General features: G+C 49.2%; 2 protein-coding genes across 2 annotated transcripts; one reads left to right on the top strand and one right to left on the bottom strand.

The window, feature by feature from the left end:
- Positions 1–197: 197 nt before the first annotated feature.
- PROK2 (prokineticin 2) lies at positions 198–10,892 on the top strand. The gene is made up of 3 exons (XM_080384379.1): positions 198–3,591; positions 7,264–7,389; positions 10,753–10,892. The coding sequence occupies exons 1-3, from the start codon at positions 2,947–2,949 to the stop codon at positions 10,876–10,878; spliced, it is 897 nt and encodes a 298-aa protein (XP_080240505.1). The 5' UTR covers positions 198–2,946; the 3' UTR covers positions 10,879–10,892.
- A 4,877-nt stretch (positions 10,893–15,769) lies between these two features.
- On the bottom strand, positions 15,770–25,187 carry GPR27 (G protein-coupled receptor 27). The gene has a single exon (XM_080382607.1). It carries the CDS (start codon positions 25,069–25,071, stop codon positions 23,929–23,931), a length of 1,143 nt encoding a protein of 380 aa, XP_080238733.1. The 5' UTR covers positions 25,072–25,187; the 3' UTR covers positions 15,770–23,928.
- Between the last annotated feature and the right edge of the window lie 916 nt (positions 25,188–26,103).

The raw sequence follows: 26,103 nt of genomic DNA, 5'->3' as shown, positions 1-26,103 counted from the left end.
TGCCCGGGCAGCCTGGGCCAGGCCTTGGCCACCCTTTCCGCGAAGGGATTTTTCCCGATATCCAACCTAAACCTCCCAGCGCAACTTGAGGCCGTTCCCTCCTGTCCTGTCGCTTGTCACCTGGGAGAAGAGACCGATACCCCCCCCCCCGCCCCATCAGGCATCTGCAGAGAGCGATCAGCCCCCCCAGCCCCTCCTCTCCAGCTGACCCCCCCCAGCTCCCCCCGCCCCCCCTCAGCCTTGTGCCCCAGCCCCTGCCCGGCTCTGGACACGCTCCAGCCCCTCAGGGTCTGGCTGGGGCTGAGGGGCCCAAACCTGAGCCCCGGCTCCGAGGGGCAAATAACATTAAGTGAGAGGTGTAATGTATATGAGGTGCAAGAATGTAAGGGAGAGGCTGGAAAGCTGCTTCTGCACTAGGCTGGGTCATGCACCGTGCTGTCCCCCATGTCCCCAGGTGCACTCCAGGTGTTTTTGGTATTGCACCAGCCAAGACAGAAAGAAATACTGAAAGAAATGTTACATGTTTCAGAATTAATTGGTTCAGTAAAAACCCAACTCTGCAAAATACCCTTTTAAACTAAGAAAACTGATATGAGGTTATCCTTCAAAGTAGATCAAAAGAAATAAAAGAACTTCTGACATTCGGGTGCATTTGTGAGAAGGGCAATATGGAGATTTACATTCAAGACACTTTGTGGATTTTTACTATTCTGTAGTTGAACAGTTATCTAGGTGGTAATGACACTGAAATTCAGAGATTCACCTCCTCAACTTTCACTTTTTTTTAAGAGCAGCAATCATTTTATTAGATTTAATTAATGTTTCATTACAATTTTGTAACCACCTAAAGGCCACATAGATGTCTAAGATCTCTTCTAATAGCAAACCGGTTTTAGCACAAGTTGGTAGTAAGATTATCGGCATTAGGATGGATGCTAGCAAGTCTATAGCATACCCATCTTGATGTATAATGCTGCCCTTCCAGGCTGATGACTGGTAAACTTTCACAAATGATACCTTTTATGTAAAATGGCTTTTACAAGAAATGAGTGAGCCTACATAAAACTGCAAAAAATTCTTTCCTTCCCCCTTTTTATTTCCCCTCAATTCTGTAGTGTTTTTGAAGGAGCAGGAGGTTTAGAGCTGAAAATTATAATTTGTTTTTTAAAGTCCTGGGCAGCTGGGGATTGTGAAAATAATCATTCCTGTTTTACATTAATTTAAAATTTCTAGGATACAAATAAAATTTTAAACAAGCTAATCCCTTCACCTGGTTTAAACTGGCTGTGATTCAGGCCAGTCACGTGGGTTTACAAAAGCAAAGGATCTATCCCAGTTATTTTAATACTTTCATGTCGAAATTGGCTTATCCCAATTTGCTTTTAAAGCATCCTTGGAGTAAGGCTCTATTTACTCAGCCCGTATATTTGTCTTGAGTGCACTTTTACAAAATAGTCATAAGCACCCAAAAAGGCCATGTTTGTAATGAAAACACCCCCAGACAGACCGATTCCTGGGGGGACGCCACTAACAAATCGATTCGACAGCTCCTGACTGGGACTGAACCAAGCGGGAGCTGCGCTTAAACTGGCCTCAGCCAAAGGACGAGACTGTTGGAGGGCTCAGGGAGACGGGGGCTCTGCGAACTCAACCTGCCTGTTTGCAAAAAGAGAATTTTAAAAAACCTGAGAAAACAGGGAGCTATGTGCAAGCAGGAGATGCATCGGAGGAGGGGGTGGCATGGAGGGACAGGAGAGATGGAAGTGGGAACAGAGGCAAGAAAAGGGACAAAAAGGAGGGAGAAGAAAGGTAAAAAGAAGTAAGCATAAAGAGCTGGGAAAGCGAGGAAATGAAAATAGAGAAGAAAAACAATGAGAGAGAGGCAGGGAAAGGAAACTTTGCATGTGTTTTACTGGCTGTCACTGGGCTCCGATGTCCTCCCTCCATAGGGGACAGAGGTGCCTAGAGGTGGCATCGTTAGTCGTTAAACCTCAGCTTGTGTTAGATCGCAGCAGCATACATCTCGGAAGGGTAGCTCACCAAGGCAAGCAGACCATGATCTGGCATTAGCGCTGGCAGGAGCTAGGGGTGCACTGCCTCTGAAACGGTGGTCCCAGCTCCCCCAGCCCCTTCTTCCCACCCTCTTCCCCCCATAGATCTTTGGGTGGGAGCCAGCCCTGCCGAAGGGGAGAGCTGTTTTCTTCCCTGTGCCCCTGGGTGCTGCCCACAGAAGGGGGAGAAGCTCAGCCAGGGAGGGAGGAGGAGGAGAACGTGAGTTCAAAGGGGGTTTGGGCTCCAGAGCACCCTGATGCTCAGGTGGGTCCACAGAGGAGTAAGGTGAAGCAGTACACATGAGCGTTACTCTTTTACTCAGCATTGGCATCTCTTGGGCTAAGTGCGGTAAGCAGGAACTGGGATGGATTCAATTCTTAGGGGGCCTGTGGGGTAACTGCTTTGATGCCCCTCTGCCCCCAGCACTGCGGGGCTCAGCAGAGGCTGGGCTGGGGGCTGCGAGTGCTTCCTGTCCATAGAGGGGAGCAGGGGGAACATCGGGGCTGGGGCTGGCAGAACTTCTGGGGCTGCTGCAGGCTGGGCAGCTTGAGAAGCACATGCAGAGGGGACATGGGCACTGGGGCCAAGACAGGCCTCCAGGCTGGCTCCAGTGGCCATGGGCTACCACTGGCCCAGGGCTACCACTGGCCCACTTCAGGATGTGCTCTGACCTGCTGTGGGGTGTCCCTGCCGGCTGCAGGATCCCCTCTGCACCTGCTGTGTGCTGCCCCGACCTGCTGTGGGATGTCCCCAGGACAGCTTTGGGATGATTCCCCAGACGTGCTGTGGGAAGTGCCCATCACACTGTGGGATGTCCCCAGCATGTTGCAGGATGTTCCCCCAAGACCTGCTGTGGGGTGACACCCCCCAGACCCACTGCAGGATGTCCCCAACATGTTGCAGGATGTTCATCTCTCCCCCCCCGAACCTGCTGCGGGATGTCCCCAGCATGTTGCAGGATGTCCCCCCAGACCCGCTGCAGGATGTCCCCAACATGTTGCAGGATGTCATCCCCCCTCCCCCAGCCTGCTGTGGGAGTCTCCCCCAGACCTGCTGAGGGATGTCCCCAACATGTTGCAGTATGTCCCCCCCCAGACCTGCTGTGGGATGTCCCCCGACCATCCCTGGGACATTCCACGGGCTGCTCGCTGGAGGCTGCACCCCCGCGCCCCCCGCCGTACTCTGCCCCCCAGCCATCCCCCGGCTGCCCCCCGCCCGCGCCTCGCAGCCGCGCAGGCTGGTCCCACGGCCGCGCACCGGGCGCGGTGGGGTGCGCGGTGGGGTGCGCGCTGCGGGCCGCGGCGCTGCCAGGGCGGGGGTGACTCACGCTGCCGCCAACGGCGGCCCCGGCTTTATAACGGCTGGGGCGGCCGCCGTGTCCGGCTCCGCTGCGCCGCGCTGCGCCCGCGGGGAGCGCAGGGGCCGCGGGACGGCACCATGCGGAGCTTGCGCGGCGCTGCGCCGCCGCCGGTGCTGCCACTGCTGCTGCTGCCGCTGCTGCTGCTGCTGGCGGCCGGGCAGGGCGCCGTCATCACCGGGGTGAGCACCGCCGCACGGCACCGACGGCACCGACGGGACCCGCCGCGCCGGCAGCGGCAGCCGCAGGCGGGCTGGAACCGGCCGGGGGCTCGGCGGGGGGCTGGGGGGGACAGGGCTTGGGGGTCTGTCTCGGTGAGCGGTAGCGGGACGTGGGGGGCTGCCTGCGGTAAGTGATGCCAGGATACAGGGGAGCTCGCTCTGCCGGGAGGGGGCCGGGGGCTGGGGGCTCTCTGGGTAAGTGATGCCCAGGACGGGGAAGGGGGGCGGGGGGTGTGCCTGCCGGTGAGAGGTGCCGGGGCTTGGGGGTCTCTCTGGGGTAAGTGATAACCAGGATGGGGAAGGGGGGACTGTGCCAGGCGGTGAGAGGTGCCAGGGCTTGGGGGTCTCTCTGTGAGAAGAGGTACCAGGACGTGGCGGTTTCTCTGGGGTGAGGGATGCCCGGAACAGGGGGTCTCTCTGGACTAAGTACTGCCAGAGCTTGGGGGTGTCTCTGGGGTGAGCGATGCCGGGATATCGGGTGTCTCATTGCGGGGGATGATATCAGGGCTTGCGGCTTTCTGGGATGGGGGGTGCCATGGGGTGGGGTCTGTCCCTTCGGGGTGTGGGATGCCTGGACCCGGCGTGGGGTGTCCCCAGGTTGGTCCCTGAGTGTGCACAGACTCCAGCCACTTCTCCAGGGCTAGGGGCTGTCCCCCACCCCAACCCTGCCCCGGGAGGGCCCGCTAGAGCCCCCCGAGCCCCCCCAGCCCCTCCAGTCCCACCGGGATATGCACCGGCATTGCAAGCAGCACAAAACGCTACCGAATTTATTTTTTTTAAGTATGACTGTGGTACTTTTTCCCCTCAATAGCCACCCATTGCAAATGACTCCTCTGTTGTTGTTGTTGTTTTTAGGCTTGAGATTTACTTTGGTTGTGAAAATATTTTTTTCCAAAGACGTTATTTAACCCAAAGTGTTGCATCATTCTTAAGTAAAATGATTTTTTTAGTGTTTGCTTTGGATTAATAACCCAGCACTTGCATTCCTTCAAGAGCTTACATGTCTTTTGTAACCATCAGAAGTTGTACTCACAGCAGCTGATTACTCCGTGACTGTCCAGGCTCCCCGTCTGGACTTCACTCAAGTCCGTGAAATGGCTCATAGGCATTTCTCTGGAAGTCAGATCGTTTCCCAGGACTGATTAATTTTCAGAGCAGAGAGTGTGAAGGAATTTTTTAATATTCAAGTTTCTTTTAAGTAGAAGTATTTCAAGCAATGGAGGAGCAGTTTATATAAGTATCTTATTAGAATTGTAGCTACACCTTTAAAGCATAATTAATCCATTAATTAAAGGAATTGTGAAGTACTGAATGACAGATCAAGGACAAAGCAGATTCGAAAAGTAAAAATAGATTAGAGCTAGAAAATGTTACTTTATTAACTACTGCAGTGCATTTCTGTTTAAACCACTTTGATGCATTTTTGGCTTTTGATGAAGAGGCAAATCTCAGATGAGAGCTGATGTAGGTGTTGCCGTCCCCGTCCTCTGAGCCTGAAAGGTGCTTTTCCTTTGCAATTTAAGGACTTGATTCAAACCTTCCTCACTACAGTGGTGGTTCATGTGCTGATTTCAGTTGCCTTTGGAGCTGGCATTTCACTTGGGACTTTTTTCCTTGAGCTGCATTTTCCACAAAACTGTGTTTAAATGGGGTGCTGAAGAGGAATGTCCTTTATGTTGTGCCCTGTGAAGGTTAGGAGCAGCAGTGGGAATTACACATTGCAGATAAGGTGTGGGCAGGAGCATTTCGGTAGAATATTCTCAAAACTTGTCATACATTTTTGGAAAGGGAGCCTTCAGAGTTCTGCCAGATGTATATACATGTGTGTGAGTTTTAAAAATAAATTGTTCAGCACAGTGTTGTAGATGCTTTTGCTTATTAGGACAAACTCAGACCTGTTTTGTGGCTGAGCGGCATGTCACTCCAGGACCTGTCCCACAGAGATGGATGGGGTTTGAGACATACAGCTGAGAAAAGAAGGGAGTAAGAAGCTGACTGCTGAGGAATAGCAGAGCCTGTGACCCCAGCTGAGCAGTGGCTGCCGGCATGCCGGGGGCTGCCAGCAATGCTGGACGTGCAGTTTTTTTGCAACTAGAGCAAAATTAGACCATGAGAGAACTTTTTTTATGGTTTTTTTTTTTTTTTTTTTTTTTTTTTTTTTTTTTTTTTTTTTTTAGGAGAGAAGTTTCAAAGTAAACGTTATCTACCAGGCAGGCTGTAGCAGTAGTTTAATGGCTGTATTAGTCTTATAAGTAAATACTCTGTGTGTTTGGGCTCACCTGTAGCATAAAGCTGCCTGCTTTGTTAAATGTGTGTTTAGGAGGACTGCTAGCCGTTTGGGTTACACACGCTATTTAATAGCTTGACCCTAACGCAACAGCTTCTTCCTAAATTACTGGCTGATCTGTAAATACCTATTTTGGTCTGGCTTCTGTTGGTTGATCTAGTATAATATTTACCCAGTAGAGTACAGTCTAATGGCATTTATCATGTAAATCCCAAGGTAAGATCTGTAAGCTTTTTTCCTCAAGTAAATGTTTGCTCTGATACACAGACTTCCCCAGAGCTGTTATCATCTTTTATGTACTTTTTTACAAGTTGCCTGTTTATGTACTGCTGACCAGTGCCTTCTGTCTATCACTCCTGTCAAACATTCAGAGAGTAGTGAGTTAATTAAGCTTACCTTTGGGGTGTAATCAGAACCTTTAACTAATGGCATTTTTCATCAGAGAAAGGGGTCTGTTTTTTTGCATGAAATTTGTATAACGAAAAGACTGATAAGCTTTTGGCTTAGAAATGGATAAATGATGTGCAGAAACCCATTTTGAAACCCTAACATTTCAATTATTCTTCATGGTTTCTGCTTTTTAAAACATACCCAATAGTTTGCATTTTGTTTTTTGCTTATCTAAGCTGTATTGGGTAAGTGGCTGATATATTTCCCTCCCCACCACTTGCAGGGGGAATGCTACCACAACAGCATTTTCTTGGATGTGGATACTTACGCAAAGCTTTTTCTGTTACACATTTAAGACCTCTTCTAGTTACATGTAATTCTAGATAACAACCACAGAATCCATATTTAAACTTCTATTATAGCTACTTCTACTTGGACTTCTCTAGTAAAACTATCGCGCAATCTTGCATTTGCAAAGGCATTCAACCATAAGATATTATCATAAGAAGTTAGAAGGAATAGTTACTTAAAAGTCTTTAAATTAATGGGTAATTTCCTATCTTAGCTTCCCATTAGACAGGATTCCTGGTGGGTGTGCTTGATCTTTGCACCTGCCCCAGCTTATTCAGGCTCCGATTTGGGAAAGCAGTGGCACATGCCATGGTCCAGCTGGGACTGTAAGTTACTGATTGTCCTGGATTTGGTCTTGAGTAGCTCCGTATGTGGTCATGGCTTTAAACACCCTGGGCTCCACTCTGAACTGTGCCAGGAACCTGTATGTTCAGATCCATGGGAGATATAAGTATTGCAAATCAGCCTTGAATCTTGTTACTCCACCTTAATGAGCCATGATGACTTGTGCGGTGTCAGAGGCAGCCCTTGAGCACCTGATCTGTCCTACTTCTGGAATATATTTATTATTCATTTTATTTGCCTAATGCTGTATTGAACTCCAGGCCTGCGACCGAGACCAGCAGTGCGGAGGAGGGATGTGCTGTGCGGTTAGCCTCTGGATCCGCAGCCTGCGAATGTGCACGCCAATGGGAAATTTGGGAGAGGAGTGCCATCCTCTGAGTCACCGAGTGAGTACGTCACCGGCGGGGCTGGGGGACTGGAGCTGGCAGGGCAGAAAGAAACAAGAATATACTGGGCTGTACGTCACGTTGCATGAAAGCTATACGTGGTGAAAAGGCAGGGAAACATTCTATGCCTTACAATACCCAGCCATTTGCATCTGTATGGAAAAAGTGCTGAAGGTACCTACGTAAGGAAATACATTACTGTCAGAATTATGCTGAAGAGAATCCAGGGATGAAAGTACTACACACTCTCCAGACTGTTTTCTGGTTAGCTTGTTGTTGCTGTTTTGCTTCATGACATGACGCAAACCAGCTTTAGCATTTCCCAAGCCCAACTCTGGCAATGCCTACATGTGTGAGCAGGAGTGTAGCAAATGCCACTGACCTCAGTGCCACTGGACAAGATCCCATCACAAGCATAAAAATGTCACCAGCCAGTGTTGGGACACCTGGTGCATCACTGCAGCACAGTCCCTGCCATCAAACAGTGATATTCCATTGTGCTCCAGAGGCTGAGAGCCACTGGTGCCTTCAAATGACGTTGAGAAGGTGTTGACACACACTCGTACTTGAGAAAACTCACCATGGGCTCTCTTCGCTTCTATTCTACCTACTAATTTCAAATATATATTTATGTATACATATATACACATATATATATAAAACACTAGTTACATGTTAGTACATTATTATCTGATACACTCTATTATTAAATGTAATTGTTAATATCATTATATTATTTAAGGCTATGTAATTACATATGCTATACATGCTATGTAAAAGGCTGGTTATTTATAAGTAATACATAAGACTAAATGGGATGTTACCAAGGAGCCTGAGAACATGGTGGTCTTCAGAGCATCCTCAGGGAAGAGTATGGCCCAGGACTCCTCACATGTGAAAGATGCCAAGGGAATAAATTTCCATTATAAATGTGCAGCTAGTTAGCTGCCTCTTACTGTCTCATCCAATGCCTGGCTTCTCAGCTCAGTATCTATGGCTTATTTTCCCAGTTCTAGGAAGCTGAAGGTTCTGTTTTATTACAGTTAAATTTTTAAATCTTCTGCTCTGATATTAGGGACCAAATTTTCATTTTTGCTATGTAATGTAGGAGGGTTTTCTTGTAAGGGCTCTTTAACAGGAGTCTCCAGATGAGATAAATCATCTTCTAGGGTTGGTTTTTTTATGAGCTTATTGCTATTGGGCAGTAACTTATACTGGCTGATATGTTTTAAGCTAATTGCCTGCATAATTACAATCAGAGAAGATGCTTGTCCACCCCAGACTTACGGTTGTAGTCACTGATGTTTATAAGCTTTATGAGGTTAATTTTAGATTTACATTCCTCATCCCACTGCTCTTCATGACAAACACAGAGCAAATAGATTTACTGTAGGATGTGAAATCAGATATTTTTAAGGATGAGGAGTTTGCTTAATGGTTCATCTCCCCTAAGTATTTGGATAGGAGGGCAGCTGGCAGACCAATTGTCCCGAGCACCAAAACCTTTCCTTTGCCTGCAGGCGCCAAGCAGGCACTGCCACCACCATGCCACCACCTCGGGGGCCTCAAGCAGAGCCTGGAGATATCCTGGAGGAGATGGCTGGCAATTGGGTTTCCACCCTCTAGTTTCCTTCTCAGCAACTAGATGGCGTTGGCTTGATGCTGCTAACCATCTCCGCTGGCATTGCGGAGGCAGGGTTTGCAGGCAGGGCCAGGCAGGTGGCAGAGCTGGCAGCACAGGGGGGGCTTTGCTGGCACTGTGCACCTTGCACATAACCCCTACATCTCTCCCAGGAGCTCTCATGCTTCCTTTTCACCTACAACCTCCCATGCCCTTGTGCTCATTAAAACCCAGTGGTGGGCACAGGGCATGGCAAAGCATGCACCGGTGCTCAGCCAGCATTGCTCCAGCAAAGCTGCATGCCCCAGCAAGGTGCCTGTCCTGCAGCGTTGTCACCTGCTGCCTGTCACCAGCCAGGCACACTATTAAGCCACATCTTCAGCGTGGGAGTCCCGCTGAAAGGCACGTTTCCTTGCAGCTAATGTAACGTTTTGAATAAATCACTTGAGCTGTCAGAGGGCTGAGAGGTACCTCTGAGTCAGCCTTACCAGCCCGAGGAGCTCAGGTTTTAGGTTTTTCTGCAGCACTGCGCGTGGGTGCCTGAGAGGTGTGATTCCCATGGGGAGTCCCCAGCACCTGCAGTTGGTGGCCTCTCTGCTTGCACCAGAGCAGAGGGGCTGTGGTAGGTGGCATGGGGGAGCCCATGGCATTCCTCACTCTGGGGCTGCTCTTCCGGTGGTGCTGGGCAGGGGTCTGGCACTGGCCCAGGGCACTACAGTGATGTGAGCCCCCCATTCACCCCCCACCCGGTGGGGTGCCACTGGAGCTGGGCAGGTTCCTTGGCGTGATGCATGGGGGAACCTGTGGGACTTTCTCCCTTTGAGGTTCTTAAGGAGAAAATTTGCACACCAACACAAAACAATATTGGAATATTAAAACTGCGGGCTCAAACCACCCTGAAATCTGGAAATTTGGGAATTTGGACTGCCTGCCTGGCCAGCAGCAGTGGCTTTGTACCTCTGTTCTTCCCACCCTGCATCCAGATGGATGCTGAGCATGCGCCGGCAGCACCGCAGCTCCCGGCCGTGCTGTCCCACCAGGCTGTCCAGCTGGGCTTGTGTGCTGGCAGAGGCACGGCTCCTATAAAAGACAGAGCTTTTGATCAAGTTGTTAACGAGTATCGGTGCATGTGTGCACCGTGGGGCAATTAGATTTGTTTAATGCAGTCCGTATGTGTGCTCCCTGCAACACAGCATAGCTGGAGGAGGATGGCATGAAATGAGAAACCTCTGCCCTGTGGCAAAAAGGATCCTGCTCAAAGGGAGGTCAGGCGAGATGACCTCCAGAGATCCCTTCCAGCTTGAATTACCATGGGATCCTGCGGTTCCCGGGTCCGGCTAGCAGCTGACAGGCCGCTCTGTGCCATACGACAGTGCAGGAATTAGGGCAAGCAGAAACCCCTGCACAGTACACACCGCAAAATGTGGTGCTAAAGGCCAGTGTTGTTTCACAACAGACTCCTTTATGAAACAGGACTAAATGGAGAACATGTGTGACAGATGTAGATTTACACAGCAACACAGACTGTTACATCTTGCTCTTAACTATGGCTTGACCAGGAAATGCAACACGTTTGGCTCTGCCATCTGCTCTCCAGCCCCTGTGCTGCCACTCGTGGGGACCTCCTGCTGTGGAGGGAGCCCAGCAGCATCCCCCGTATCCCCGCTATTCACCTGAATCCATTCCCCCAGGCACCGCTGCTGCTGCGCTCCCTGTCCCTGACGCCTGTGCTCTGTCCCCAGGTCCCCTTCTCCGGGCGGCGGATGCACCACACTTGCCCGTGCCTCCCTGGCCTGGCCTGTGTACGGACTTCTCCCAGCAAATTCAAATGTTTACCAGACTTCAGAAAAGAAGATGTCTTTTTTTAGCAGGAGCTATTCTGCATGAGGAAGAGCCGCTCGATGTATTCTTTTTCCTGTTATTGTGACAAACAAGGTACTTGCCAGGGGAAACCCTCTCCCACACTTCGCTGCCTCACCAACATCGAAGCTGAAGGTGCGACACTGTGCTGTAGTGGCCAAGGTTTTCAGGAGGGACCCACAGTGATGGATGCTTTCATTTTGGGGTGAGCAAAATGACATCTGCTAAAGCAATACTGCTTTCTGAGGACAGGAGCTTAACCATTTCTGAACCATTTCATGGTCTTCATGGTTCCAGTTTAACCCCAGAATGAAAACAGCCAAAATAATTGTTAGTTTGGGGAAATTTTGGCCACATTTTTACACTTTGCAATGCCTGAATCCAGCTGAGAGTTTAATAATTGCATAGCGTGAAGCATATGACGAAAGCCAAAAACCTGTATTTACATTGCATTTCATATCTTTATTAATATAACTGTATTTGAAAGTTAGTGCACCTCTAGGGTAAAAGTTTAACCAATAGAAGCAGTTTTTAAACTTTTTAGAAGTGGCAGGTGGAACCAAAGCATTTCAATACTCAAAGCATTAAAAGATTTTGTTATTTTAGTATTCTGAGACAAGAAGAAGTTGTTGTTACTTGAGTTGGTGTAAAACTACCTGATCATCTCAAACTATGTATTAAGATGTAGTTTATATTAAAAAAGGAACTCTGAAGTTTATTGTAATGGGCTGCTTGACTTCTCGTATATGTATCAAATTTGCTGTGTAAAAATTCTGTATCAGAATAATGGCAGTATATGATTTGATTTATTTTAATATTATAACATTATTTTGTCATTGTGGTTTTCCATTTTTATTCAGTGTAATCTGCTATCACATCCTCAATTCACCCAAGCTAGCAGAGCTCCTTATGGATAGCTTAGCAAAAGATTATATGCCTCTGGCTGCTTTCAGGGAAGCTCAGCAGTTTACAAGGCATGAACTCCTCAATCAAGCTGCAGTTCTAGACGATGGAGGAATCTTGGTGTAGCTAATACAAGAGGTTTTTCTTGGCACACGCCTCAAAGGATCAATTTTAGCCCAGCAAACATAAAATTTGTGGGTTTTCTATGAAATACTGTGCAACTTCATATTTACTTGTCAGTCCCTGGAGCTGGAATTCCAATAGTTTGTGTGAGTTTCACACGTTTCTTGCTCTCAGATGTGCAAACATATGCTGGAACTGGAAAAGTGAAGTCATTCACCTTTCAACAATCAGTGCTTTGCTGCTGATGACGATGGGGCAGGCACTGAGAGAAGTTAGCATGCTTGTATTAAGGCAAACACCTGGAGTACTTAGAGATGAGAAATGCCCCAGCACATTTACCAGGCACCTTCCACTGGGCTCCACAGCCTCCCTGAGGAGACTGGAACAACTGGACCTGTTATTTTGCTAGATACTTATGGATCCTGCACATGTTAGAAAAATAAATATCTTGAGAGATAAGATTGCATTTTCCTGGCTGAAGACAGCCCAGTCCCAGGGCTCCCGCTCCAAAGCCTGTGTATTTTGCTTTACCCTTCGCAGCGGTGATATGCAACTGTGCAAGTGGCAACAGACTCTGGTCCTGTAGGGATAAAAAAAAAAAAAAAAAAAAACAACACAGGAAGTTTGAGGTGCCACCAAATGGTAATTTTATATGTGGTTTGCATTAATGTGATCAGGTACAAAGTGTCTGTATTCAGTCTGAAGGCTTAGAGGGGCTCACCGCTAACCCAAAGGGCCGAATTGTGCAGGTGAAAGACCAGTTTGTTCCCATTCTAATGCAGTGACAGTGAACACTGCAGAAATTCCCATAACCTGGATTTAAAAACAAACCCAAAATGTGATTCTACCACTGTCACTTGATAGTGGGGCTGCCGAAACACCCTCAGCACCAATGCCGTCTGAGTCTGCAGAGGAGGAACACACTGGGAGCCTGGGGATTGCTTTTGTGTTCATGTCTATCAGTATAAAATTGGCTTAATGCCAGGGATTTAATTTACACTCAAAGGGAAAATCAAGAAGGAAAATAGAAGCAGCCCAGACGTGTATGTGTCCCATCTCTTGCTCCATTCAGTTTTACCAAAGCATGATCTTCACAATGATGAACCATAGCAGGAAGCACCAGCCCTGCTTCTTATCTCCCACTGGCACAAATCACCAGTGATTCCACTGAAGGTAATAATCCTGGTTTGTATCATGGTAAATGAGTGGACAATTACATTTGATGACTGCCTTAGACCTGCCAAACTGAACTCCTAGGAGAGTTTATCAGACAAGAGCAGAGCAACTTTGTAGTTGTAATTTGTGCCAATTAACTTGTGGGATTAGGTAGGCATTTATCTGGGTAATGAGAACAGCCCCAATTATATGAGTCCAAAGCTCACACCGTCTATGGGAGGTCAAAGTACTCGTGTCCTGCAGACGTTCCTGGACAGGGCATTAGGAAGGTGCTTCTCTGGGAGAGATGTTATCCAGTGTCTGTCCTCACAGGGTTCTCCACACCATCCCTGCTGCCACCGGAGCATGGCTGCTGACGTAGAAGAGCTAAAGGCAAAATCTCACTGTCCTACATCCCCATTATATTCATTTGGCAATAATTATTATGATTCCCCTTTTAGTATTTTCTCATTAATTGACACTCACAGTGAAGGTTAGTTGATCTGAGAGATCATTCTGGAAGGAAGATTAAGCTTTTGCAGCCCAATTTTCCTAAACTCTGTCCTAATCAATTATCTTGTTTCCCATCCTAGGGGAGGTTTCCTTAACCCAAGCACGCCTGCAAAGTCCTTCTAATTTCTTTCTGCAATGGGAGAGGAGGTGGGGAGGCACACACACACACGAGATTTTACCTTTGCTTTACAGTGATAATGGGTAAACCAGTGACCACACAAGTATTTCCAAGTGTAAATGGCCACGCAGGCTCCTCTGCTTTTCCCTTGCACCAGCTGATGACTTGAGGGGTGCAGCAAACTTGACTCAACGTGATGATGGAAAATGGGGCCAGCCCCAAGCAGCTCTGCCATGGACGTTTTTCTGCAGCCCCCTGCACTGCTCAGCTGGCCTTGGCATCACCCTGGCAATTATCCCAGGCCAGAAACAGCTTCCTCACCTGCCTGGGAGTAAGGGAAGGGGGCAGGCTCTTGCAAGAGAAATTAGATGAGAAAAAGAAAGCAAATCTCATGCAGCCCTGGAAACACCTTTGTGAAAAAGCAAAAGCCTTGTTCTCCAGTACACATAGCTTGATGAGAGAGCCTGGTATAAATGCTTTCCCTTAGTCACTCCATTTAGGAGGTCTGTGCCAATGCTTAGTTTAATTTTATTAATATTGCAGTAATAATATTAATTATTAATAGAAATGTGTACATTAATTTTTAATATTATATGAATATTGATATTACAGCTATGCTATAGAATAATGATGATATCCCACCAAACTGTAGGAGTTTCCATATTTATTACCAGATTTTGGGTTAGCAGAGAGCCCTGTTAGGAAAGGACACCACCACACATAATGAGCTGCTGCCTTAATTTGGTTACATGCTTATTAGGAAAGGTGAAACAAGGTGTTCTGCGTTTGCGGGTGCACAGCTGGCTGAGTAAGCCTGCACCTGCAAGCCTGGGGGGCTGGAGGGAAAGCTCTGCTGCTGAGCAGGAGAAAACCCAGCTGAAGCTCAGCTTCATCTGTATTCTCCTGCCCACAAATCCCCTCTGGGGAATTCTGCCACTTCAAGAAAAAAAAAAAGTTATAAAGCCTTTGAGGGAGGGGGTGACATAAACTCTTGGTTGTGTGGCAAATGGGACTCAGATCTCCATGGGTGCTTACCTAGGAGACAGGTCCCCCTAACTGCTACCCTGGTTTTATAGCAGGAGTAGCTGGAGTGAGGTTAATTGAGGTAAGACTGAAGATTATTTTGGTGGCTGAGAAGACAGCATGGAGCAACACATACCTGTATGCAGAGCTCTTAAGGTAATAAACTGAATTAGGCTTGGTTTTATTCTCTTGCAGGTGGGCTGGAAATGTTAATCTCGTTATTGTTCCAAAACTTCAGTGTTAGAAGATCTTAAAGCATACCTTGTTAAGAGGTACTTTGCTAATTTGTCTCATCAGCATGATTACCATAATGATGTATGATAACAGCAAGTATGACCACAGACTGAGGTCCTCACTGATGCCTCACCCTGCCCCAGTAGCTCTCTGATTTGTTATTACTGCACAGATGGATGTTCAAAAGAAACAGAAGGTGCTAAGAATCCTTTGATTTAAACAAGATGTCTCAGGAATTTGATCTTGACAATGTGTAACATGTTTTCCAGAAGGAATTAGAAAATTGCAGGAAAAGACTGTGTGAATACAAGAGGATTTTGATAATAGCAAAATCAGCGTGCCCTTCTCTATTACACAGATAGGAAATGTCAAACCAGCAGGGGTACAGCTGTTAGTCTAATCAATAATTCTGAGCACAGGAATGGAGATAAGTTTAATGCACATCAAACAGACAGCAAATCGCTTATCATTTCTCAAGGAGAGTCTTGAGTGCAGGCTGACAGCCCAGTGCAGTAGGATACATCTCACTGATTTGGATCCAGTTGCCTTGGAGGACGGTGGTAGCCTGGTAGCCTTTGGGCTGCTCTGCCTGGTCATCAGGGCTGGGAAAGGCAGAATGTGAAGGGCTGAAGCCAAGTGAGCCTGATGTGCTGAGGGAGGTGTGGAGGGCAGCATGTGTCGTAGCAAGGAGTACAGTGCAGGGTGACAGCAAAGTACAGGAACAGAGGAATGAGCAACACAACCATACAGCACACTTGTGAACACCCCCATGGCAGGGGCTTCCCAAAGCTCCGAGTGTAAAACAGCTCGGGGGGGGGGGGGGGGGGGGGGGGGAAATGAACGCACGCCCCACATGAAAACGACAGAAAGTTTCCTCTGGGAAGCCCAGTTTGCCTGGGAACCTGGGTACATGTTAATTTTATGTATGTACATATATAAATACATGTGTATAATGTATATGTATGTCAATCTGGAGTGCCCAGAGTATCCCAGATCGATGCTCCTTTGTACCATGGCACCAGATATCAGAGTGTTACAGGCATGTCCTTGTCCCCAGCAGGTTATGAATCTCACAGACCAGGTAAAGCATGTGTCTGTGCTGTGCACCCACACAGCTGCAGCCTGAGCTATCCTGGGATGCGTAACTGCCCCCACACTGTGTCCCAGCAGGTGCCATGGGAAGGATGGGCTGTAGCCATGTCCCTGCCAGCACCCCACAGGCACAAATGCAGGGACCCCCGTGGGGGCTCTGCATTGCACCGCATGGGCAGCGTATCTCTTCCCAGGCTGCAGATCTCACCCAGTCCTCCAAATCCCTGTGCCATGCCTCTGCCACAGCATTGCAACCCGTGGAAGGGATTAAATCTTGTTTTTAATGTAATGTGGCTTTGTAAATGCCAAGGCTGTAATGCAGTTCAGAAGCAGGCTGAAAATGTGGCCTGGTTCCAGCCAGGCAAGTAGGGCTGAGCCTTCGTTATTTACTTTTTCTCTTGTACATGTGAATGCACTCATGTCACTTCATGCAGACATCCTGGGCTCTTTCAGCACGAACGGGCAGCTGTGGCTCTTGCTGCAAAAAGTTCACAAGCCAGCAAAGCTGCTATTAACTTCAGGGGATGCAAAGCTGAGCCCATGCTTTATTTACTCCTCTAGGCTGCACTGGAGCCCAGGCAGCAGAGCGCATCTCTCATTACTTTCATGGGCCCCAGCAGAAAGGCCAGCTTGGGGAGAGAGGCACTGGTGATGCAGCTGTAAGCATGCTCGCTCTTTCCAAAACTTTCACTGCATCCTGTAAAATTAGCAGATTTTTTTTTTTCCCCTCCCCAGTTTCTTCTCTCCCATGGGTGAAACCTTGACAGCAAGGTTCCCCACCCCTTCAAATTCAGTGGCAAAACTCCCTGGCTGCAGTGGTGTCATAATGTAACCTCCCTCCCCACTCTGGTTTCATTAAACTCCCCAAAGCCACTAACAAACCTTTCGCACATTGCAACAGAGCCTTCAGCGATTTGGATTCAGTTTACATCAGCACTTAACTCAGACATTGCACAAACAGGGAGTAAGAAAAAGTCTGTCTGGTTGAAAGTTTATGTACTGTTGAGGGGGGGAAATAGCACTGGGACCCCCGTCCCCATCAGCAGCATTGCGGGCAGGTCCTGCAGAGCCTGGCTTCCGCAGCATCCTCTATCACCCTGCCAGGAAGCGCTTTGGTGATGCTCAGCCTAAACGTGTCCCTCCTTGCTTTCACACCATGGCTCCGAGCTTTACCTCTGCCTGCAATTCTGCTGGCTCCTTGGCTCTGGTGCCCACGTTCTCCCCCTTTAGTCACACTGCAGCTTGGCTGAACATATTGCATGTTCATCCGTCTTCCTCCACACCCAGATGTCTTCTGAGGCTCTGCTGGAGCTCGCTCCCCAGGGCAGCTCGGCCCCGCGGGCACTCGGAGCTGGTCCCTCTGCCCCAAGGCCACTGCAGCCCCATGGCACCTGGGGGACTGTCCCTTCGCCTCCCTTGTCCTTGGCACAGGGCACTGGGGCACCTGATGTGTAGCGTGAGCGTGCAGGGCCTAATGAGGGAGGAAAAGGAAAAAGCCCAGTTGATTTACTTGACTATCAAGCTACTGAACGGTTTCCTTTCCATCACCCTCCTGCAAGTGCTTGGTGACAGATGGGGACATATTGAGTGGTTTGATGGAGTGAGGTAATATTCCACTAAATCATTCCTCTTTCTCTCACTGTCAGAAAGCACCCAGCCTCCAGCCCTTCCTTCTGAGCCTTCCTGTGTTGCCCTCTGTGGATTTTTTTTTTTTTTTTTTTAATGACAAAGCCATTTTAGCTCTACCTCTGCTAAAATTTCTGAGTGGAGCTAACACTGGTATTTATATGGTATGATAAAATGGGTGTTGTAAAACAGTTAGCAAAAGGAAAGAGTGAATCACGGCAAGACAGAGAATGTTCTGGTGCTGTTTACTGGTGCTTCTGATTTCTTTTTGCCCCCGCGTGCTTGGGCCGAGCCCCGGACCCGGCGCAGGAACCCCAGCCAGGAGGCAGCAGGCTCCCGGGCAGGTGTGCCGTGGGCAGGCGCGCAGGCTCACACCGCACGTCTCACAGATGGAGGATCCATTTTTTCCCTGGATGATTTGTTCTAATGGTTAATCATGCTCACACAAACACAGGATAATTTGTTGTTTTGTTTTTTTTTTTTAATGACACACCAGTAAATAACATTCCAAAACTTTAGGACAGGCTTTCTCTTTGCTGGGCAATCTCTTGATTTCTGCCTACTCTATTAGTGCTGTGATGACTGCCTAAAATTAACTGGGACTTCACAGCTTCCCTGTGCCCTTGCAAGACTAGCTTTGAACTTGAAAGCCTCCTACACAAAGTGCTTTGCGCTATCAACCTGGTCATGGTAGATGTGAAAAATGTGGCACTGAAGAAAGTGGCTTTCCGATAAATACATCCACAGTACAACCGTGCATGACGCACAAGATCAAAGACAGAGTGCAAGTACTGAGGTCATTAAACATGAATAGAAATACAGAAATGCAACAGCTTGCATTAAAGGCTTAGCTTGACTGTAAAGTTAAGTGATGAAAGCTTATGTAGTCAGCGATTGTTCACCCGTGATAATGCTCTGCTCTTGCCATCAGTAGCTCTGTGCTTTACAAAGGTGAGTAAGAATAATTAATCATTTTTCAGATAAAGTACTGAGGTGTGGGGCAGTTAATGACTTGTACTGCGTGAAAATAGGCTCAGAGATGCTCAGCATCATCAGCTCTAGGGAAAGTCAGGGCACCGCAGACATCAGGCCTGTCAGAAAATCAGATCTTGGTCACCAGTTCTGCAGCTGATGGATGAGTAAGGATTTACCCCACGCAAGGTCCTTCATGAATGACATGGCATCAGAGGTCACCAGCATAAAAGGAGATTTGGGGTAAGGGTTCCATTGGCACAGCCTCAGCCCAGTGTGACTCTGCACCAGCTTTTAAAAGACCGTCTTTGCTGACGGTCTTTCTCTGATGGTTCCATTTCTTCGAGGTGTCGTATACTTTGCAACATTCTGAAGCTTAAGAACATAGCCTGGGAGATGCTTCCTGCTTCGCATCACAATGGAGTTAATTGTAGCCTGTGCAGTGTTCTGAGGAACTATAAAGGAAGCTGTGCTAAAATAGAGGATTTTAGGGGAACTCTATCAGAGAACAGCCCCCCTGCCATGTTTCTAATAACTTTTTGATTTGCAGCATAACTATCTAATAAGGTTTCTGGGGTATTCTGATAATGCAGAGAATCATCTCATCTGCAGCCTAAGTTAATGAAGTGCCTTGAGACATGTAACATCACATTCTGCCAATAGGTGTCTGTTACTCTGTCCGGAGCCGCTTCTCTCAGGGCAGTTTGTTGGTAATTCCGAGCAAGTACTGGTGCTACAAAGGAGCAAGGTGACTGTGCTTAACTGTGTGGGGTAGGTGGCAGAGGTCCAGCCAAACTCTACACATCCTTTGCTGGGAAGGGAGGGAAAATGCCAGCTTTGCTCTCCTCTGAGCTCAGCACAATGTATCCCAGGGCAGCCCCGCAGCATATGGCAGAGCAGCCTTCTGGAGGTGTAGCTGTATCACATCCAGGTAGAGCCCCCAGACCAAGCCAAATTCCTGCCCTTTTCCTCAAGGCTACTGGCTTCACACCATTCTGGGAGGCGGTTTTGTCTCCCCTGGTGCAGACCTGGTACTGGAAAAGCAAATGGCGACAGCTTGTGGGCCACGTGCCCCCCTGCTCATCCTCCACCGCTAGCACAACCACTGCATGAGCCCTTCACCCAATAAGGTAGTTTGGCTAGTGCCAAATATTTCAGCCCCTTTCCTAGCAAACTCTTTCCAAATCTAACAACAGAGCTAGAAGCACCCCACAATACTCCAGGCGCCGAGTGCTGTAAATCAGAGGTCGCCACAGCCACTACTTACTGAGATTTCAGACCTGTGTTATTTTTCAAGCTGGCCTGACATTTAAGTTTATGCTAAAAAACCTCTCTGCTGACATCAAGATTTTTGACTGGGAATGTTCGCAAGGAACGTGTTAAATACCTGGTGAGTGAGTGAAGATGCCAGCAGCGATCAAGCTTTTTCCAGAGCAGCTCTCGGCGCCACTGCAATTCTTCACCACAGATACGCAAAAGCAGGCGGGCTGCGACCTCTGAGCCAGGCTGCGGAGAACCTCTGGGGGTGGTGGGGGTGGTATTTCCTGTGACACTCAGCACTCCTGTTGCCCAGAACTTGGAAAACTATCATGTACATCTGCCTGGAGGGGTATAGAGATGACTCAATCTATATTCTGGTCAGGCACAGGTAGATGTAAGGGCTGGGAAAGCCTGGCTGCCGTGTAGTCCCCCGAACCCTCCAAGCACTTTGTGTTCTGGTCATTGGGGATGGGGAGAGGAGTGCAGGCCACAGGAGTTTCTGCAAGTGAGCCCAGGACTTACACAAGCTGCAGTAGTGTCTCACGTGGATGTTGGAGGTTGTTGTTAACACCCAGTTCCTGCTGACCCTCAGCCATTAGCACTTCTGAGCGAGACCTGCAGTGCTCTTTTTCTGATGGGTGGCTGGGGGAACGGAGGCTTACAGCCATACCTCACAGGTCCCAACAGCATCAGCGATGGCTCTCTGTGCCCAGCACATTCGCCCTAACGTTATTTCTCTAGTTCTGTTATCCAGAGCGGGTCTTCTCCGATCTTGGTCAAAGCACTTAATTTTGTGACCCACTTTCCCCATATGCTGACTTAAGGATGCTGTGAGAACATGTTAATGGTGTGCTTTGGAAATGGTGGGGTTTTGCAACTTTCTTATCTTTTCTCAGATTTTCTGGGTTTTCGTACTTCCTTGGTGCACTCTCAGCCAGCAGGATAGACTTACAGAGTGATGTTTGTTGGTGTGTTGGCACAGAGTACTGTTTCGTTTTCTGCTACGTGTCTGTCCTCAACATTTAGTTTCACGTTTTCTGGAATGAAGCCTTATTGTACAACACCCATCTAACCCCTGAATTAAAGCTACTGGAGTTCTTTCTCTTTTGTACCAGCATGGCCAGGATGTAATCTGCCTGATATTACAGGTACCTAAAATATAAAATTAACTTCAGCGTTAATCCTCCCCTCAGAATACGTTAGAAGTCCTGAGACATCCCTGGAAGCTAGATGTAAGCAAGAGGCATGGTATAAAACCCCTAGTCTTAAAACTTTTTTTTTTTTTAAAAAAAATCCTTTTGCTGTAGCAAGTCTGGGTCCGGTTGCCACTGCTGGGTGTTTGCAAAACATCCTTCATCTTCAGCGGGTAAGAACCAGACTTGCTCATGTAGCAAGGGCATTGCTGAGATGGGGGATGCCTGTGCACAGAGATTGTTATTCAATACAGCAGTGAGGCTTGATAAGCTAAGTCTAAATAAAACCATCAGGTCACCCAAAGGTGACTTTTCATCCCCCGCGTATATGATTGCCTATACAACTTGTGCTTAATTTTTCTAGAAGTGAAAAATCTGGTCCTTGCAGCTTTTAAGGAGGTTTTAAAATAACTATTCTCCCATCTCTATGGTTTAAATAGAATCATAACCATACTACTTATAGCCTGGAAGAGGGACAAGATGCCAAAATATCAGGCGTTTTTAATAGAGTAAAAGAAAGAAAACATTGGCTTGGGTACCAGCAGCATTGGGAAAAAGAAGGCAAGATTTGAGTTAGAGATCACAGTTCTAGGCCTCCATGTAGGAAGCTGCTTGTGTTTTAAGGAAAGTTTTAAGGATTCTGCAGAAGTTGGGACCCTGCTGAAAAGACCCAACAGTAAAACAGATGTCAGGTATACTTGGAACACAACTCCCAGCAACAGCATCAATGCCTTGCCCCCAAGCCCTTGTAATACAACTCTATCCCATTACTCTCTAAGATTCACTAAGCTATGATCGATATTCCAGGACGAAAATATAATTAGCACCGATAACCAGCTTCTGCTGTGATCTGAAGTTCTTGACAGCTTTCCTTCTGTACTCAGATGCATTTTCAAAGAGCTTTGGAAATGATCATTAAGTCTCCCTTTGTTTTCAAGACACTCCCCCCCACGGTCACATCTCCTAGCCCAGCTCTGGCAGCATCAGTGTGGCTCCACTTTCCCCTGCCTACCTTCCCCACAGCTGTACCGAAAACTCAAATTGCAGACTTCTCCTTAGACACTTAGAAGATGAAGAAATGTTGCCTCTCTGGTGTTCAGATCTGAGCTGGGGGTGGAAAGCAGGATGTAAAACTAAGCCAGAAGCCCCACCTCATTTCATTCCCTGCCTGAACCTGAAGCTGCCACCTTAACCCTCGTCTGATCCGTCACACAGGTCTCTTCTGCGCTGACTTCGCAGTCAGGACAACTATCTCTCAGTTGATGCCTAACAACTTTGGACTATTCTCTACAGAAACAGCCTTAGCACTGATGCAGATTTCTTTGTGGAAATTGAGCTTATCTCTTGTCATTTTGCGTGTGACTTGCTCCAGCACTGCGGTGATCAGTGTTTGTTAAGTGTGATACATCTGAATGAGCATGTCAGGGACAGCTTCCCCCGAGAGGGCTACACAGTCGCGTCTGGATCCTGCCATCAGGCTGCTGGGTAAAACACTTTGAGAGGCTTTTGTAGAACAATAAAGCAGGTTAAGATGCCATGCTTAATACATGTAAATTACCAATTAAGAACAGAGTTTATAAATGAGTACAGTATTAACCAAGCCATAAACCAAGCCACCATGTTAAAAAACTGCTTTGCCAACTAAAATTAGCAAGCCACAATTACGCACTCTTTTCTATCGTTAACAGAGGAGCGATTAGCTAAAACAGAAATGTGGTTTTGGTAGACACAAAGATTTGTGCTATTTAAACCTGTTGCCCACCATGAACTTAAGTCTCCTTAAAAATAGCTTTAGTCACTTTTATTGGTATAAACACCTAAATTGAGATCTAACAGCAAATAAGGATTGTGCTTGTCCATAATAACCTCAGCTGTGAAATCTACTCAGACACAAGACATACAACCTTCCACATACACAAGTTATTTGTCAGCAAAGCAAAATGCTGCCATTCTGAAACAATTACATACAGTAAAGGTTTTCAATATTTTATTAAAGAAAACAGTCAAAATGTACAAGTATTACCCAGGTTTGTAGATAACTTCCTATAAAGGCAGTAAAATATGAATTTCAATCTAGGTTTTAAAAACTGCTATAGTTGATTATTTTTAAAGTTGATATTTTAAAATCACGTTTCACAAATAGTTCTGAAATATTACCAAATGAACAGTGCAACAAGAAAATTGAAATTAGTTCTACACTGTTTGCATGTCAAGCAAAAGTTATAAGTAACTGCTTCAAATATTCAAACCATTTGAGAATGAATGAACCCAACAGCTCCCACCAAAAACTGACTTCTGACCACATTAGGAACGTCCTCTTCTTGTTCTTCACTTAAAATCAAATAATAATAAAACAACACCTCTTGAGGTCATAAAAAATAACTTTAGTATAAAATTGTCTTGGCCCTTATCAAATATTACATGAGTAAAATTGTTAAGCCTTTATCAAAACAGACAGGAATAGGGAAACAAACAAAAAAAAAATGTCATGGCCTTAATCCATATCTGTTGGAATCATGTCTAGAAACGTTAGAAGCAAGACCAGAAACTCAGAGCCCTGTTTTGCTTTTATAAACCACACAATCACAAAGAAAAACAGCTTCTTACTGCCTAAGGTTTGGGGGTGTTCTGCTCAAGTACCTGGTCCCATAGACAGCAACCTTTTATGTTCTGAAGAGAGCATACGCAAAATATAGAAAAATAAATAAAATAGCTTCTTACAGCCTAAGGTTTGGGTGCTGGGTGGTGGTTTAGCATGTCCCCCACAGGTCACGCTCTCTTGAGATCGTATGCAGAAACATGGAAAATTGTATCCACCTTTCTTTTTTAGAAAGAGAAAAGCCCCCCTACATCCCAAAGCTCTTGAGATCGCAAAGGATGGTGCCCTGGGTGCTCTGGATGCTTTGGCAGCATGGGAAGTGGGCTCGGAGACAGACCCTGAGCTCCTTGTTGAAGATGAAGCAGAGGATGGGGTTGACCCCTGCTTGGGCAAACGTCATCCAGACTGAGGTGGTCAGGTAGACCTGGGGGATGGAGCTGGCTTTAATGAAGACCCGCAGGTAGCAGGCCACAATGTAGGGGGACCAGAGGAGCAGGAAGAGCAAGGTGATCATGTAGAACATCTTGCAGAGCCTTTTCTCCATCTTAAACTCCTCCAGCACCAGCAGCCGCTTGATCTGGCTGTGGGTGGCCTGCCTTATGCCCACGAGGGTGGGCGGCGTGGGCCCCCTGCCAAAGCCAGCCGTCCAGTTTGCAGCTGCTTGGCCGGTGGCTCCCGGCCCGTGGAAGGTCCAGTTCTGGCTGATGGCCGGTACCAGCTGGGCCGGCTTCATCTTGCGGTGGCCGTGGATGAAAAAGAGCAGCTTGATGTAGACCAGGTGGGTGGCGGCGATGACAGCCGCCAGCATGAGCATGAAGCCCAGCGTGTCGTTGGCCTTGACGTAGCGGTGCTCGAAGATGCACTGCTCCTCCTCCCGGATGAACTTGTAGGTGCCCACATCGAAGACCGGGGGGAAGGCCATGGCCATGGAGAGGGTCCACACCATGCACACCACGGCCAGGCAGGTCCAGCCTGTCATGCGCTTGGCGTAGAAGCGGTGGTGGGCGATGGCCATGTAGCGCGTGACCCCCACGCAGAAGAGCAGGAAGGCGGCGTGGAAGCAGAAGAGCACGGCCAGGAAGGCCAGCACCTTGCAGCTGAGGGGCCCGTGGGGCCAGGCGGCCCCGCTGCGCACGGACAGCATGACGAAGGGGAAGCAGGCCAGCGAGCGCAGCCCGTCGGCCAGGCAGAGGTCCAGCAGCAGGTAGTAGGGGGCGCGGTGCAGGTGCCGGTCCTTGAGGATGAGCCAGGCGAAGAGCACGTTGCCCGCCAGGCTCACGCAGAGGATCAAGCCCAGGGTGGCCAGCTTCAGCCCGGAGGCGCTCAGCAGGCCGCCGGCGCTGGGCAGGTGCGGGCTGCTGCTGCTCCCCAGCTCGCTGCTGTTCGCCATCGGGTCCTTCCTCCTCCTCCTCCTCCTCCTCCGCCTCCTCCTCGCCGGCGCCGCGCAGGCAGGGCCGGGGTCTCAGCGCCGCGGCAGCGCGCCGGGGCCGAGGGCCGGGCCGCCCGGCGCCCCCATGCCCGCCGCCGCGCTCCCCCCGCCGCCGCCGCCACCCCGGCGCCGCGGGGCGCTGCCGCCGCGCTCCCCGCGGGCCATGCGGCTCCCCCGCCCCGCGGCCGCGCTAGGGCCGCGCCCGCCGCCGCCGCCGCCCCCCCATGGGGATGGGGGATGCGCTGGGGGGGGGTGGGGGGTGGGGGGTCGAGGCGCGGAGCGGCGCGGAGCCACCCCCTTACCGCCGGCGAGCTGCTCCTCCGCGCCGGGAGAGGGGCCGGCCGAGCCTGCGCACAGCGGCGGCGGCTCTGCCCAGCTCCCGCCGAGGACAATGGGGTAAATCCCCCTCCCTCCTTCTTCCTCTCCCTTCCCTCCTCCTCCTCCGTCCCTCCGCCCTGCCCCCGCCCCCCGCGCAGCCCGGCCCCTGCGGAGCGCGGGGCTGAGTCACGCGCGCAGCGGCGCGGAGCGGTGCGGAGGTCCCGGTGCCGCAGGGGGGCTGGGAGCGGAGCCGGGGCCCCCGCCCTGCACCCGCCGCGGGGTTGGGGGGGACACACGACACCGCGGGGAGCCCCCACGTCGCCCGACGGGGGCCGAAGCCGGGGTGGTGGCGGTGCGGTCACTGTGCGTGCCGCGGGTGCCCGGCACACACCCATCGGTACCTGCCGCGTGTGTACCGGCCCCATAGAGCCGCACGGCAGCAGCAGCCCTATGTCACTGTCACCGCCGTGGGCTTCTGCGAGGTGTAGCCCCGCTAAGGAGCCATTTCGCTTTCCCCGCACGCAGGGGAGGCCAGTCCCGTAGCGCCTGTTGCAGCGCGGCATCCAGGCGCGGTCCCTTGCTGGGCAGGGGCTCGGCAGGGGCAGGGGCTCCGCGGGGACGGGGGTTCCACAGAGGCAGGGGCAGGGGCTCGGCAGGGGCAGGAGGCTTGCAGCA

Source organism: Falco punctatus (assembly GCF_963210335.1).
Source record: "Falco punctatus genome assembly, chromosome: 4".
Classification (NCBI taxonomy): Eukaryota; Metazoa; Chordata; class Aves; order Falconiformes; family Falconidae; genus Falco; species Falco punctatus.
The sequence above is the reverse complement of the archived record's forward strand: the minus strand, read 5'-3'. Positions and strand labels throughout refer to the sequence as shown.